We start from the raw sequence: 14,942 nt of genomic DNA, 5'->3' as shown, positions 1-14,942 counted from the left end.
TGTCCTTCATGTTCAAAAGAATGCTGTTCCATGTCACACCTAGGGAACACAGTCTCCTGAGAGCTACCTCCTTGCACAGGATCTCACTTCTCCTGAGGTTCTCTTGGTTAACACAGAACAGCAGTAGGAGGAGCCTCACTTTCCTGAGGGCAATACAGCCCCCTCCCTGGGATTCTGGTTCCCCACCAAGTCTCTGTGCTGGTAAGACATTTGCCTTAGGTCTGAGGTAGGATCAGCCAGATCAGGGTAACCACCTCCTGAAGAGGGAGGGACAGGGGTTGAGAATCCAGATAGTCATACACACCTTAACTGGGGCCCCTGTAGTTTGCTTTATAGCCTACAGCTAGTCTAACATGCTGTCTAATGTTAACTCAATGGGGAGTAGGCCCGTTTTGCAACAGAGGGAGCCAAGGCTGAGCATGGAAGACCTGGCTGCACATCTGGAGGTCTTCCCTTCCCAGAGTCCTCCAGCCTTGGTTGGGAAGGCCACGGCCCACAGAGTAGCCCTGGAGCAAGGGGACAGTGGGACCAGCACAGGGTCTCAGACTGATCACAACTGTGTTGTAAAATTGGCATCTTCAGTGGCTCACCCAATGTCCAACTGCCAGGCCAGCTGGGGAGGAGGAACTGAGGCTGTGTGCTCAGGGTCTCTTCCCTTCTCTACTCCACTCATCCCCCTCCTTCAAATGAGGCTTCATTTCAAACTGTACAGCCCAGGTCACCAGAAGCCACTGTCAGCCTTGTGTTCCCCATCAGGGATCCCCGCAGCCCCTGCAGAGGACTCCACTGGCCTCATCTCCTCCAGGTCCACCCATGATTTCAAACTCACCTGTTCGACAACACCGGGCCCAGCAGGGGGAGAGAGCCTCTGCAGCAACCGTGCTCCCAGTCCTTACTGTCAGTGGACACCAGGCCACAGTCGGGTCACGCTGCTCTTCAGTCAACCCTGGGGAGCAGGTGCTGTCCTCCCGTTTGACAGATGAGAGAGTGGAGCCCAGAGAGGATAAGAGGCCTTCCTGAGAGTGGTCAGCAGTGGCATGGCCAGATGAGAACCCAGGCAGCCCCAGATGTTCCAGTGTTCTACCGTGCACCCCCAAGAGTCCATTGCAAGGAGACCCCTTATCTCCTCCCTTTGGGGACATTCTTCAGCCTTCCAATCAGCTAACAAGTAGTACTCGGAGATGAACTAGCAGAAAGAGCCCACAACCTCCCAGTGTCCCAGCCTGCCCCGCCTCTACATTCGAGCATGGCTTCCCAGTCCGCTGCTAACACACCAACCCTGTAGATTCTGTAGCTCAGGGTGAAGAAAGACCTCGACCAGGTGAATTTTGCAAAGCTCTCCACATTCAGGAAACAGTCATGAGATGGGTTCCAGACCTCGAGCCGTCTTCCTGTCCCTCTGTGGGGTCCTAGACAGACCCCCGATGCCCAGCCTCATTACCCCGGGACCAAGGCACCGGGCAGAGGCAGGGAAGCTGAAGAATATCCCAAATAACAAGCTAGGATGGACAAGGGGGTGTCCCTTCCTCAGCCTTCATTTCTAGGGTGATTGGGAGAATACGAAGTGTACAGGTCCAGATCTGCTCCAGCTGGAAAAGTGTGGGCCATGAGCCAGGACAAGAAAGAGTCTAGGGTACCCAGTCCCTTTCCCACCTTCTAGAGTCCCTGACGTAGGCTAAGACCCACTGCCCCCATCCGCAGTCTTCACTACCTTGATTTAGATAAAGATAAATATTCCAGCTGCCACCTAGTACCTAGGTCCCAATGGAAGGCAGACACTTTGTCTCAAACTACCTGGGGAGCCCCTGAGATCCCAGATCCTAGCAGAGGGTAGCAATGGGGTCAGGCAACACTGCCCATCTAAGAGCACACCCGGAAGGGCGTAACTGGAGGTCACAGAGAGATCTCTGCAGAAATACAACCTGGAGAGTAGCAGTAGGCCCAAGCTGCTCCGGCCACATACTCAAGAGGACAGTTCCAGGACTCGTGGACTGGTGGTCCTGGGGCATCGAAAAATGAAGAGGTCTCCACAAACCCCCAGTGAACCAGACAAAAGTCACGTGGAGTGAACAGTTCAGAGAATTCTGGGAACCCAGGGCACCCCTCGCCTGAGGATCAGGCATGGAGGATGGTGGAATTAGCAATATGGTGTGTTCTCATATTCTCAATCTCACTGGGGCACCCACTGGCCAACAGAGTCCTGATGACCAGAATTAAGCCCACTCTGAGGCCAGTGCTACTGCAGCAAACTGAAGTCCTGGCTTCTTGGTTTTTGTTTTTATTATGGTAAAATACACATGCACATAAAAACTCACATCCCAACGTGAAAGTATACAATTCTGAGGTGTTGATATCATCTTAGCCTACAAGTGTGTTTAAATATTGTATGTAAATAAAAACACACCCACGACACTATTTCCAGAAAGTTTCATCATCCCGAGTGGAAACCCCGTCCCTCCTCCTCCAGCCCTGGCCACAGTGAGTCTGATCTCAGTCCTTGTGGGTGGATCTCCAGAAGGATGCCAACTCCTACGAGTCTCGCTATAACTGAAGAGGAATCTGCCAGCCTGCTTCCCATGTGGCCATGCCACTCCGCATCCTCAGCAGCTGTGCAGAAGGCTCTAGCTTGTCAATGTCACCTGTGGCCAAGCTGGTTAGTTGGTCTGTTGGTGTTGAGACAAGATCGTGTGTAGCCCAGCCACCCTCGAGCGTGGTATGAAGTCAAGGACAACTTTAAGCTTCTGATCCTCATGCCTCCACCTCCTGAGTGCTGGGATTACAGGCATGCAGCACAGCACTTGGGTACTTGCAGTGCTGGGGTTTGAACCCAGGGCTTCGTGCATGCTAGGCAGGCACTCTATCAAATGAGAATGCATTGGTCTTGGTTTCTAAGACTCCCAATGGGGAGCAGGACCTTAGTAAGGATCATAACCTTTGGTGAAAGCTGCCTGTCTGTCTGGTCAACATCTGTGTGCTTGGATCAAGAGCAGTGGTTCTCAACCTGTGGGTTGTGACCCTTTGGGGGTCAAATAACCCTTTCACAGGGGTTTCCTAAAATGATCAGAAAACACAGATATTTCCATTACAATTTGTAACAATAGCAAAATTACAGTTGTGAAGTAGCATGAAAGTAAGTTTATGGTTAGGGTCACCACAACATGAGGAACTGTATTAAAGGGTTGCAGCATTAGGAAGGTTGAGGACCACTGCTGTAGAGGGATGCACTCAGAAGTGACATTGCCTCTGGGTGGTGGCGGGGCATGCTTTTAATCCCAGGACTCAGGAGGCAGAAGCAGGTGGATATCTGTGAGTTTGAGGCCAACCTAGTCTATAGAGCAAATTCCAAGACAGTCAAGGCTATACAATGAAATTCTGTCTCAAAAAATCAAAAACAAACAAACAAAAAGGAAATGACATCGTTACATGCTCTGACAACAGTTGTACTTGCTGAGCCTCCTCCCTTGCCCCAGTTCCCCTTAGCAATGCATTTGCACCTCTCTGAAATAAAGGTCCCTCAGAAGGGACCAGCCCTCTCTGGGCTCTGCACACTTCCCCAGCTGGTGGCAAGTCGCCAGTCAGTTGTGCTAGCTCCCAAATGTGTTTCTGACAGCTCATTTGTCATTGTAATTACTGTTTGTAATGTAATTAAATGTTATGTTAATGGACAAATCAGAAGTGCACAAACACAGGGAAATGCTTTTGATGATAATTCAGTTGGATGCTTTGAAAGGCAGTTATAAATGAGTCACCGAAAACCAAACTGTCAAATTTGGTGTCTGGCGAGACAAATGTAAATAATTCGGGACAAGAAAAAGTCAGAATCTAAATGCGACCTGCTGGCCACTTTACAGTGCTCTTTAAAAATGGCCTCCACTTCAGAGGATCCAAGCTGGGTTCTGGAAAACACCTTTCATTCCCTCCCACTGGTGTGGAGCAAACTAGGCCTTCACAGGATAATCAAATTAGGAAAGAGTGGGCTGTAAGTCGTGGCGGCACGGACACAGGCAGGGAGAGGGCCACATGACAACAGCTGCAGCAGAGTGGAGTGGTAGGCAAAAATGCTACCAGACTCTCTACTGCTCCGGCTGCACAGTAAGTACAACTGGGAAGATGCTAACGCAACAGGCATTGACGTCTCACATGGTTCTACAGCATCCAAGACTAAGGTACTCACTGATTCAGGTCCTGGAGATGGAAAGGGCCCCTCTCTCATTGCATCTTTGCAAGGCCAAAGAGATTATCTCTCCTGAGTCTCTTTCATAAGTCTTAGAACCTGATGAGAAGGCTCCTGTCCTCTGGTCCCTTGTGGGCTGGGCTTCAGTGCACAGATTAAGTGAGGGACATAAGGCTTCCATCTATAGCCCACTTACACCTTCCAGAATTAGGAGGGAATGTATTTCTGGCTGTGGTGGTGGTGGTAGCACGCATGTGCACACACATGCGGGGGGGGGAGGGGGCAGGAGAGAGATATGGGGAGATGGGTGAGGTTATTATTGAAGTGAGGTCTGGCTTTGTAGCCCAAACTGGCCTTAAACTCACCATCTTCCTGCTGCCGCCTCCCTAGTGCCACAACTGGGTGTGCACCACCACACCTGGCTCCATTTCTAGTGGTTTCTTTTTAAGATTACACTTAATTTAGTTACTAAGCGGGTGGGTGTCCGTGTTCCAAGGTCAGAGGACAGCTTTCAAGCGCTGGTTCTTTTCCTTCTGCTATGTGGATCCTGGATTAAATTCAGGCAGTCAGGCCTGGCAGCAAGCTCTCTCACCTGCTGAGCCAACTCACTGGCCCCATTTCTGTTGTTTTTAGCCATGTGGTTCATATCATTATTTACAGAAGTCCACGCAATTAATGCAATGAATAAAATAAGTAGGAAACACGCCCCCCCACCATGTGTGTGTGTGTTGCATGTATGTAGCTGTCTTACTTTTCTATCACTGTGATCAAGCACCACGACCGAAGGTATTTGTAAAAGGAAGGATTTGATTTGGTCTGTGGTTTCAGAGAGATTCCCTGATGGCAGAGAGAAGGAACAGCTGAGAGCTCATATCCTGGCCCATGCCCACTGGGCAGTGGGCACTAGTCTTTTGACATCTCAAATCCTGCCCCCAGGAACACACCTCTTCCAACAAGTTCACACCTCCCAATCCTTCCCAAACAGTTCCACCAACTGGGGACCAAATATTCAAATATATGAGCCTAAGAGGGGGATTCTCATCCAAACCACCACCTTAGTGATGGTGGAGATGTGTGGCCACGGGGACACACGTGAGGATCAGAGCAGGACAAATCAGGCACCTCCCTATATGGCACCCTAGCCAGTTCTCTTCAGAAAGAATCTGTCCTTGGACCTGCATCTGCCTAGGCAGTCCTAGCCTATCCCTTCCCTCTAATGCTGCAGTTATAGGCTCATACAGCCATGCCTGGCTCTGCATGTGTGTGCTAGGATCCAAACTCAGGCCCTCAGACTTGTAGAGCAAGCAATCTTATTCACTCAGCCATCTCCCTAGTTCTAAGGCACAGATTTTTTTTTAAGGATTTCCCATTTCAATTGATTTTATCAATGAATCCACCTCCCACCCAGTCCCCAGCATCACCACCTCCACAGTCCATGAGTGAATGCTATACACAGTGGTGACAGATGCTATGTGCTGTGATAACAGATGTTACAAGCATTGATAACAGATGCTACATGCAGTGATAAAGGATGCTACACGCAGTGATAACGGATGCTACACGCAGTGATAACGGATGCTACATGCAGTGATAATGGATGCTACGTGCATTGATAACAGATGCTACATGCAGTGATAACAGATGTTACATGCATTGATAACGGATGCTACACGCAGTGATAACGGATGCTACATGCAGTGATAACAGATGTTACATGCAGTGATAACGGATGCTACACGCAGTGATAACGGATGCTACATGCAATGATAACGGATGTTACGTGCATTGATAACAGATGCTACATGCAGTGATAACGGATGCTACATGCAGTGATAACAGATGCTTACATGCAGTGATAACGGATGCTACACGCAGTGATAACGGATGCTTACATGCAGTGATAACAGATGCTTACATGCAGTGATAACGGATGCTACATGCAGTGATAACGGATGCTACATGCAGTGATAACGGATGCTACATGCAGTGATAACGGATGCTTACATGCATTGATAACAGATGCTACATGCAGTGATAACGGATGCTTACATGCAGTGATAATGGATGCTACATGCAGTGATAACAGATGCTACATGCAGTGATAACAGATGCTACATGCAGTTATAACGGATGCTACATGCAGTGATAACAGATGCTACATGCAGTGATAACGGGTGCTACATGCAGTGACAATGAATGCTGTGTGCAGTGACAACGGATGCTGTGGTAGTGACAAGGGGTCAACCAGAGGCTCTGCCACTTAGCAACCTGACTGTGAGCCTGGTTCCTAAACTCAAGCAGGACCTTGGGGAAAAGTTCCCTAATTGCCCCGAACATCAATCCTGTGACTGTGAATCCAGTCACTCACTTGCCCATCCCACACACATTTCCCGAGCATTGCTTTCTATTCAAGAATCTTAGCACACTAAGCAGAGCAGATGGCCCCTGCCTTCACACACATGTCCACATGTAATATGCACACCGTCCTGCTTTACTTTCTATTGCTGCGATAAAACGCCACGACCGAGAACAACTTAGGAGAGAAAGGGTTTCTTTGGCTTACAGATTACAGTCCATCACCAAGGCAAACCCAGGCAGGAACTCAAAGACAGAAGCTGAAGCAGAGGCCATGGAGAGGTGCTGCTTGCTGGCTTGTTCCCCACAGTGTGCTCAGCCTGCTTTCTTATATCACTCAGAACCACCACCCTAAGGGTAGCGTCACCCACAGTGGTCTGGGCCCTCCTGCATTAGTCATTAATCAAGAAAAATCCAGCAATGGCAGGCAGATCTCTGTGAGTTTGAGGTCAGCTTGGTCTGCATAGTGAGTTCCAGGACAGCCAGAGCTACACAGTGAGACCCTGTCTCAAAACAAAATAAGAAGAAAACAAAAGAAAATGCCCCCCACACACACACACTTACCTACAGGACGACCTGTTGGAGGTCTTTTCTCAATGTAGGTTCCTCTTCCCAGATAACTCTAGCTTGTGTCAAGCTGACAAAAATAACTAGCCAACACACGCGCGTGAGAACATGTGCACACACACACACACACACACACACACACACACACACACACAGAAACCAGGCCAAAGAGGAGAGGTGACCTGAACTGCCTAGGCTATCCAGGAGGAAAGTTGAAACACTGTTTCTAGAATCTTGCCTGGGATCTCTGGACCCCCAATCCCACACTTACCATCTTGCCTGGTTTAGTCCTACTGGGGCCTGGGCAAAGATAAGATCTCAGATGAATGACCTCCCTGCTGGCTCCAGGCTTGGGAGCATAATCCTAAGAGGGGCCCCTTGTCCCACAGCAGTGCCCTTCGTTACTTTATGACAAGTTAGGTGTGGCTCTGGTTTCCAAGACAAGTGGCCAAGCTACTCTGTGACAAAGAGCCACACCCTCCCCCCTGGGAGGGGAATAGAGCTGTGGGCAGCTGTCCCCTTGGGAGGACACAGTAGATGGCTGAGGAGGATGGCGTGCCTGGGTTCCCTCCTCCCCGTGGGCTCGCTCCTCCTCCTCCTCCTCCTCAGCCCTGAGACCCGGGGAGAATACGGTGTGGTCCGCGTCGTGTCAAAGAACTGGAGCAAGGACTACTGTGTCCTGTATAGCTCCGACTATGTCACCCTGCCCCGGGACCTGCACCACGCCCCATTCCTGCCTCTGTACGACGGCACCAAGACACCATGGTGTCCAGATGAGGACTTCTTCCACCAGGCCCAGGACATCTCCCCCAGGCAGCAACCCTTTCACCAGACTGCTACCATGGTGATGCGTGGCAACTGCAGCTTCTATGCCAAGGGATGGCTGGCTCAGAGCCAAGGTGCCCACGGGCTGCTCATTGTGAGCCGGGCCGGCGATCAACAGTGTTCAGACCCCATCTCAAAGCCCCAGGACCCCAGCAAACCCCGGCCTGCTCTCACCACCCCAGTGGCTGTGCTCCGCTACACCGACATGCTGGACATCCTCAGTCACACTTACGGTGACACCAACGTCCGTGTGGCCATGTATGCTCCCCTAGAGCCCATCATTGACTATAACATGGCAGTTATCTTCATACTGGCTGTGGGCACTGTTGCGGCGGGTGGCTACTGGGCTGGCCTGATGGAGGCAGACCGGCTGCAGAGGCGCCGGGCCCGAGGAGGAGGGGCCCTTGGTGGTCACAATCAGCCACGAGTAGTAAGAGCCCAGAGGTTCCAGAGGACCTGGGAAGGGGAAGAGGACGACGATGTGCCTGTGGATTTCACACCAGCCATGACAGGCGCTGTGGTCACCATGTCCTGTTCCATCATGATTCTGCTGTACTTCTTCTACGACTGCTTTGTCTACGTCATGATCGGAATCTTTGGTCTGGGTGCCAGCACTGGCCTCTACAGCTGCCTGGCACCCATAGTCCGCCACCTGCCCCTATGGCAAAACCAACGGGCACTACCTGGCCACCGGACTTATCTGAAGTTGCCATTACTACTGCTGGCAGGCCTGTGTGCCATGGTGGCTCTTCTCTGGGTTGTCTACCGCAATGAGGACCGTTGGGCATGGCTCCTGCAGGACACCTTGGGTGTTGCCTACTGCCTTTTTGTCCTGAGGCGGGTGCGGCTGCCCACGCTCAAGAACTGCACCTCATTCCTGCTGGCCCTGCTGGCCTTCGACGTCTTCTTCGTCTTTGTCACGCCCCTCTTCACCAAGACCGGGGAGAGCATCATGGTGGAAGTCGCGTCAGGACCGGCAGATTCTTCAAGCCGTGAGAGGCTCCCCATGGTGCTCAAAGTGCCCCGGCTAAGATTCTCAGCCTTGACGTTGTGTGACCAGCCTTTCTCCATCCTTGGCTTTGGTGACATTGTTGTCCCTGGCTTCCTGGTGGCCTACTGTCATCGCTTTGATGTGCAAATCCACTCTCGCCAGGTCTACTATATTGCCTGTACGGTGGCCTATGCCGTAGGCTTGCTGGTCACCTTCGTTGCCATGGTCGTCATGGAGATGGGCCAGCCTGCACTGCTGTACTTAGTGTCCAGCACCCTGCTCACCAGCCTTGCTGTGGCTGCCTGCCGCCAAGAGCTTACCCTTTTCTGGACTGGCCAGGGCAGAGCTAAGATACCTGCTGGGCCTGTGGCAGAGCCCTGCATTGCTTCTGGGGGAGGCTCCAAGCTCAAGCTGGAGGGTATGGCAGATTCCCACAGAGCCAACAGGTTCGAGGAGGCCGCTGACCAAGACAGCAACCCTGAGGATGACATGTCAGAGATGGTCATCCTATCGGAGGACGAAGCCACAAGTCCAGAGGGCCACAGCGAGAGCTCCGAGGGCTGGAGCGATGCCAACTTGGATTCTGATGAGCTGCCCCCTGGCTCCCCCATGGCCCTGGAGGAGCTGATGCCTCTGGCCATGTTGATACCACTGATCCCACCAATGCCACCCCCCTCAGAGTTGGGTCACATCCACACCCAGGCTCAGGCCCATGATGCCAGTCTGCCCTGGGTGGGGCTGCACAAGAGAAAGGGCTTGAAGGTGAAGAAGAGCATGTCAACGCAAGCTCCCCTATGAACAGAGCTCCCTGGGACCTGGACCTCTCAAAGGGCTTCCGGAACACTGCACGACAAAGCTAGACAGGATAAGAGATCGGGCATTAGAGAAACTCCTATCTTCCTCTGGGGTCTCTTTGCTTGTTAAGACTGTAAGACAATCGTGGCATAGGATAAGCTATGCAATGCTGGGAAGGTCCCTGTGGGCTTGTGCCCACAAATTGAGCAAAGGGGAAACTGAGGCTCAGGGAAGTCGTGTGACTCACAGGTCCACTCAAGATTTGTCCCTCCAGAGTTCCCTGGGTAGCAACTTGCCCTTTCCCTGCCTGTCCGGCTCCTCAAGCCAAAACCCCCGACCCCTTACTCTGGCACACAGCCACCCATCCACCTTCTTCCATCTCCAACATCAGCACCCCATATGGCTTCTTGCTCCCTTCACATCCTCTTCCTCCCTATTTGCATATGCTGTTCCCTCTCCTGGATGCCTTTCCTGTCACAGAAACACCCCAGCCCCAGGAAATCATGAGGCTTCCTTCCAACCTTAGCTCACGTGGGTTTGCTGATCCCCTCAGTCCAAGGCCCAGACATCAGCACTCAGCCCCATCCCTGAGACATTGAACATGACCCTGCCGCATGAGGTAGCAGGCACAGGGGGGAAGTACCCTGTCATCTGGAAGAGCAGAAGTAGAGAGTATAGGGCAGGCAACAACCTAAAGCCAGGAGCGCACACTGCCAGCTCCCACTGACTGCATAAGGAGAGGGTTCTGTAGGACTCAGAGGTGCCATCTGCATATAATGTGGCTTGTAGTACTGTATCCTCTGAAGCAGGGGCATGGACAGAATGACCTCCTTAGGACTCCACTCGGTTTTAGACCATGTGGTATGTCTAAAAGCTGTTTGATTGGAGCAACTAGGCCGTAGAGTGAGGGAGGGTCTTCTGAAAGAGGCCCTGTTGGGGGATGGGGGCGGTGGTAATGTCCCAAGAGACAGTGCTGCAAAGTCAGAGTCATAGAGCTGGACACCTCAGCCCCACACTGACTTAGAGTCTGTCACTTAATGGAGACTGATCCACACCGTGCTCAACTTGTTTATCTATAGTACGGGATGAGCAGTACACTCTTTGTGGGATTATCAATAGGTCTGAAAAGGTGTCTGTCTGGTGACCAGCACCCGGAGGGAGGACGAGCTACAGGCTTTCGTCCTTCCTTCGTGAAGTGCTCAGGCCTTGTTCATATCCGTGTACCCGTTACTCTTTGGTTTTCTTGTCCTTTACAGTAGAGCTCAGCTTTGTGCGGGCGAGGGCTTTGTCCTCCTTGTTCATAGGTGTATTTCTGAGCCAAGGACAGAGATTGGAGTGTCATAGGTATTTGGCTTCTGTTTGCTGGATGAAGGAAGGAAAGAAGGGAGGAAGATAGGAGGGAGGGAGAGAGGGAGGGAGAGAGGGAGGGAGGGAGGAAGGAAGGAAGGAAGGAAGGAAGGAAGGAAGGAAGGAAGGAAGGAAGGAAGGAAAGAAGGGAGTTAGGCACCGATCTCATTTGAACTGTGGAGGACAGCATGTCTCCATAAAGAAAGACCCCATTGTCTAGGCCTTTTTCTTGGAGTTCGGTCAGAGCCCACAGGCATCTCAGAGCCCACCCCACTTTCAGGGAAGAAGCACATCACAGCAAACAGTGGCTTGAGACACAGTGGACAGGATAGGGTGAAATGCCTGAGCCCTGACTCTGACCTGAGGTCTTGGCAGATCCTCCCACTGCAGCCAGTGGCCATCTGGCCTGGACAGAGGGGTCGCCATAGGTCCTGGCTCATTCCCAGCCCAGGCAGCCTCCCCACGGCTGGCCTGCGTCACTGGACCCACGGGGCAGGCTGTACCCCTGCCAGGCCTGAAAGGAAGGGCTGGAAAGAGTCCAGGCCTCAGCCCCCTCAGCCCTGAGTGAGAGGCAGGCAGGAGGCTTCCTCTCTGGGTCATGTGCCGCAGGAAGTTCTGAAGATGCCAGCCACCACAGGTGCAAGAGCCATGAGGCTGACACAGGCCTTCAAGGAGCAGAACCGTGAGGAGGGTCTGGTCAGGGCAACTAACCTTGCTTGTTTACCAGAGTCCGGGTGGGCAGAAGCCATTCATAGATCTGCTTAGTATGTGCTATTGGAACAGAGACGTACCCATAGGGATTTGGAGAACAGGCCCACACTGGAGTTAACCCAGCATGCAGTGGTCACCAGTGTCCCAGGCACCCCAGTGCAGCCAAATCTCAGCTCCTCGGTGGGAAATCATTCCTCCCTGTGAAAACCCAGCTCCCCTGGGGGCAACCCTCTCTCCCCTCTCTCCCCAGGATGCCTTGGGGAAGTTTTTGTGTGAACAACCTAAGCTCCAGAACTCACTATGGACTGACTCTTTTTCCGTACTCTGCTCCCTGCCCTCACCTGCAGGTGTCTCCCCAAACCCAGGCCTCTCCTCCTAGGACTCCTCTGAGCCCCATTCCTGAGTGTGCAACTCATCTAAGTCCCTGCCTGCACCTGCTGAGCTGCTGGGCCCAGAGGGGCTGGGAAGGGGCAGGAGAGGCCCCAGGGCCTGTTTTCTTTTCCTTTCTTTTCTGTTTTTCCGTCAAAGAACTACCACAGCAACTCTGCCTACTGCAAGCAGGTCTAGGCAATGACTCCAAGTCGCTGTGGTTGTCACTGTCACAGCCTGGGATGTTTAAACAGAGACACAGAAACTCAGCTTCCTATCAGGTACTCAGCTGGGGACACATTTGAAAAGTAAGAGTTCCTGAGCCCAGTGTTCTGATCTGTACTTCAGTGGGACCAGGTTTCTATGGGTTTGAAGGGTCCCACCTCTGCCTCAAGCTGAGTCTTGAAACTTAGGCCCTGGTCCCACTATGCAGGGTGAGAAGACAGACAAAAGTTCAAGGTACAGAACCCAGGGCAGCATATATGTCCCACCATCTTCTCATAGATTTATGCCCCTGCCAGGGCCCTGGACCCACAAGTCCATCCCCCGCCCCCACAGAGGTTCAGGCTCCGCTAGACTTTACTGGTCAATCCTTAGACAGGAGGAACTGAGTCAGCATCACCAGTCCACCAGTAAGATTTATCCACGCCCTATACTCTAGAATATTCTGACACGAAAGCAAAGGTTAATTTTATCTGTTCATCATGTATTAGACCTGATACATCATAGGTGCTCAAGAAAGTAGTCGTCAAACCAATTACGATGTAAATGAATACTCCCCCTTGTTAGCTGGTACTATGGGGACATAACGTATCTTTACCCACTAAAAGGACAAAGTAGCATTACCTGGCCTGGCATTTGTGTTCAGTGTTAGGTCATCTGGGGATGAACAGAACCCTGTGCTTGGCACAGCCAGAAATCTCACTGCTGCAGCTGCCACTCTTGGATGGCACTGTTTCTACCCAGAGACCTCCTTCTATGTGCCTGCCCCCCCAACTTTGCAAGTCAGCTTCCTAGGGATTGAACTAAGTAGCTGGACCAAGCCATATTCTTCCAGAGCAGCCCAGAGCTGGCAGACTCCACCTGGGTGCTGGAAAGACAAAGACACAGGAAACTGCAAATGTGCGCCAGCATACATGAGTGCTACACTATATTGCTTGAACAGACATGCACGCACGCACACACACACACACACACACACACACGTAGCAAGCGCATATTTCTTAGTATACACCTACTACACACACACACACACCTGTAGCAAGCTCACATTCCTTAGTATACACCTTACTACACACACACACCTGTAGCAAGCTCGCATTCCTTAGTATACACCTTACTACACACACAGACACACACACACACACACACAGTCTAACCTGCTCTCCTCAGAGCCAGTCCTCCCCTACTGGGCCTAGTTCATGCAGTTGGAGGCTCTGAGGATATCTATCTGAGCTGGTAGGAGACACCAGTCCCTGGTACATGGAGAACAAGCTAATGGCTAGCCAAGAGTGGCACTGGGGCCCAGCCCCTTGTGCTTTGCGTGGCCTCCAACAGTGGCCTTTACTCAGACTCTTGCTAGGCTTGGGGGCAGGCCTGGGTGATGACCCTAGCTGCAGTCTGCTCCCACTTCTTTAGATGTGGGTTTCCGGCCCCGCTAGTCCTCTGCTTCCTGTATCGTCCAGCCTGTGGGACTTAAGGAAGAGCCAAGGCAAGAGCCTCAAGATATCAACCAAGGTTCCAGGTGGCCCACTTCCATGCCGAGGCTGCATCTACTTCTCCCTGGGACCTCATTTAATCCCAATCAGCGCTCCATAGGCCTTCAACTTGATCCTTTTAAGGAGTTTGGTGGCAGACTCCAGGGTCCCCAGCAGAGAGCCAATGAGGACCTGGGAGAGGAAATGAAAACTCAGAAAAAGCCAGGGCCTGCTGTAGTCAAACGACAGAAAAAGGACCGCACTCCAGGCTCCTGCCTCCCAGTCCAACATGTGGAATAAAATCCCGTCCTCATCCTCCTAGTTCTTTGGAAACATACGTCTCCCCCACCCCAGGAAAGATCTAGGCCCATTGCTCCCTTACCTCATTTCCCTCAGTAGATATAGACACCACCAGTTCTGCATTCCCAATGAGAAGTGTTTCACCTGATGAGGTGTGGCACCTCCCCAGCTAGGGAGCAAGGGAGGACACAGCTAGACCCGTCTCCCCGACCTGATCTTAAGTCCGGCATCACCTTTGTTTACCGAGACTTTGAACAAGTGAAACCTTCCCTGTGAGCCCACTTTGCCCTCTGTAAAGTGGACCAATAATACCTACCTGTGCTTTGCTTAAGTTAAAACATGCAGACACACAGCTGATACTTGCTAAACGCTTAGAACGGCTTAGTACGGCAGGTGGTGAGTTATACACCAGCCAAGTTAGCAGGTTTCCAAGACGGCACCCAATTAGTTTACCCAGAATCCGCTTCCCTGGAGGCAGTGAGTGGATGGTATGGGTGTCACTACTAGGAAGAGGCGTTGCTATGGGTTACCAGAACAACCAGACCATTGCTGCTGTTTTAGCCTTCAACCCTGATGTTTGTGTGCTCCTGTGCTGCCACCTGCTGGTCAATATATGTGTGTGCAGGTGCTGGAATAGATAAATAAGTCACTTTCCAGGGTTGCGGTGTCCCCAGTGGTCCATGATTGACCCTTTAGGATCTTATCTTTGTGAGGGAGTGAAAGCAGCCTGGGAAGGCATGGTGGTTCTGAGAGGAAGTAACTGCAGCAGGTAAAGGTGGGTAAAGACGATCCCTACTCCACACGTGGCTTG

The 14,942-nt window shown here is 51.8% G+C and overlaps 1 protein-coding gene across 1 annotated transcript; it reads left to right on the top strand.

Moving 5' to 3' along the window:
• The first annotated feature begins 7,646 nt into the window (after positions 1-7,646).
• Positions 7,647-9,710, top strand: Sppl2c (signal peptide peptidase like 2C). The gene has a single exon (XM_075942162.1). The coding sequence runs from the start codon at positions 7,647-7,649 to the stop codon at positions 9,708-9,710; it is 2,064 nt and encodes a 687-aa protein (XP_075798277.1).
• Positions 9,711-14,942: the final 5,232 nt, after the last annotated feature.

This window comes from Microtus pennsylvanicus, chromosome 11, assembly GCF_037038515.1.
Source record: "Microtus pennsylvanicus isolate mMicPen1 chromosome 11, mMicPen1.hap1, whole genome shotgun sequence".
Taxonomy (NCBI): Eukaryota; Metazoa; Chordata; class Mammalia; order Rodentia; family Cricetidae; genus Microtus; species Microtus pennsylvanicus.
The sequence above is the reverse complement of the archived record's forward strand: the minus strand, read 5'-3'. Positions and strand labels throughout refer to the sequence as shown.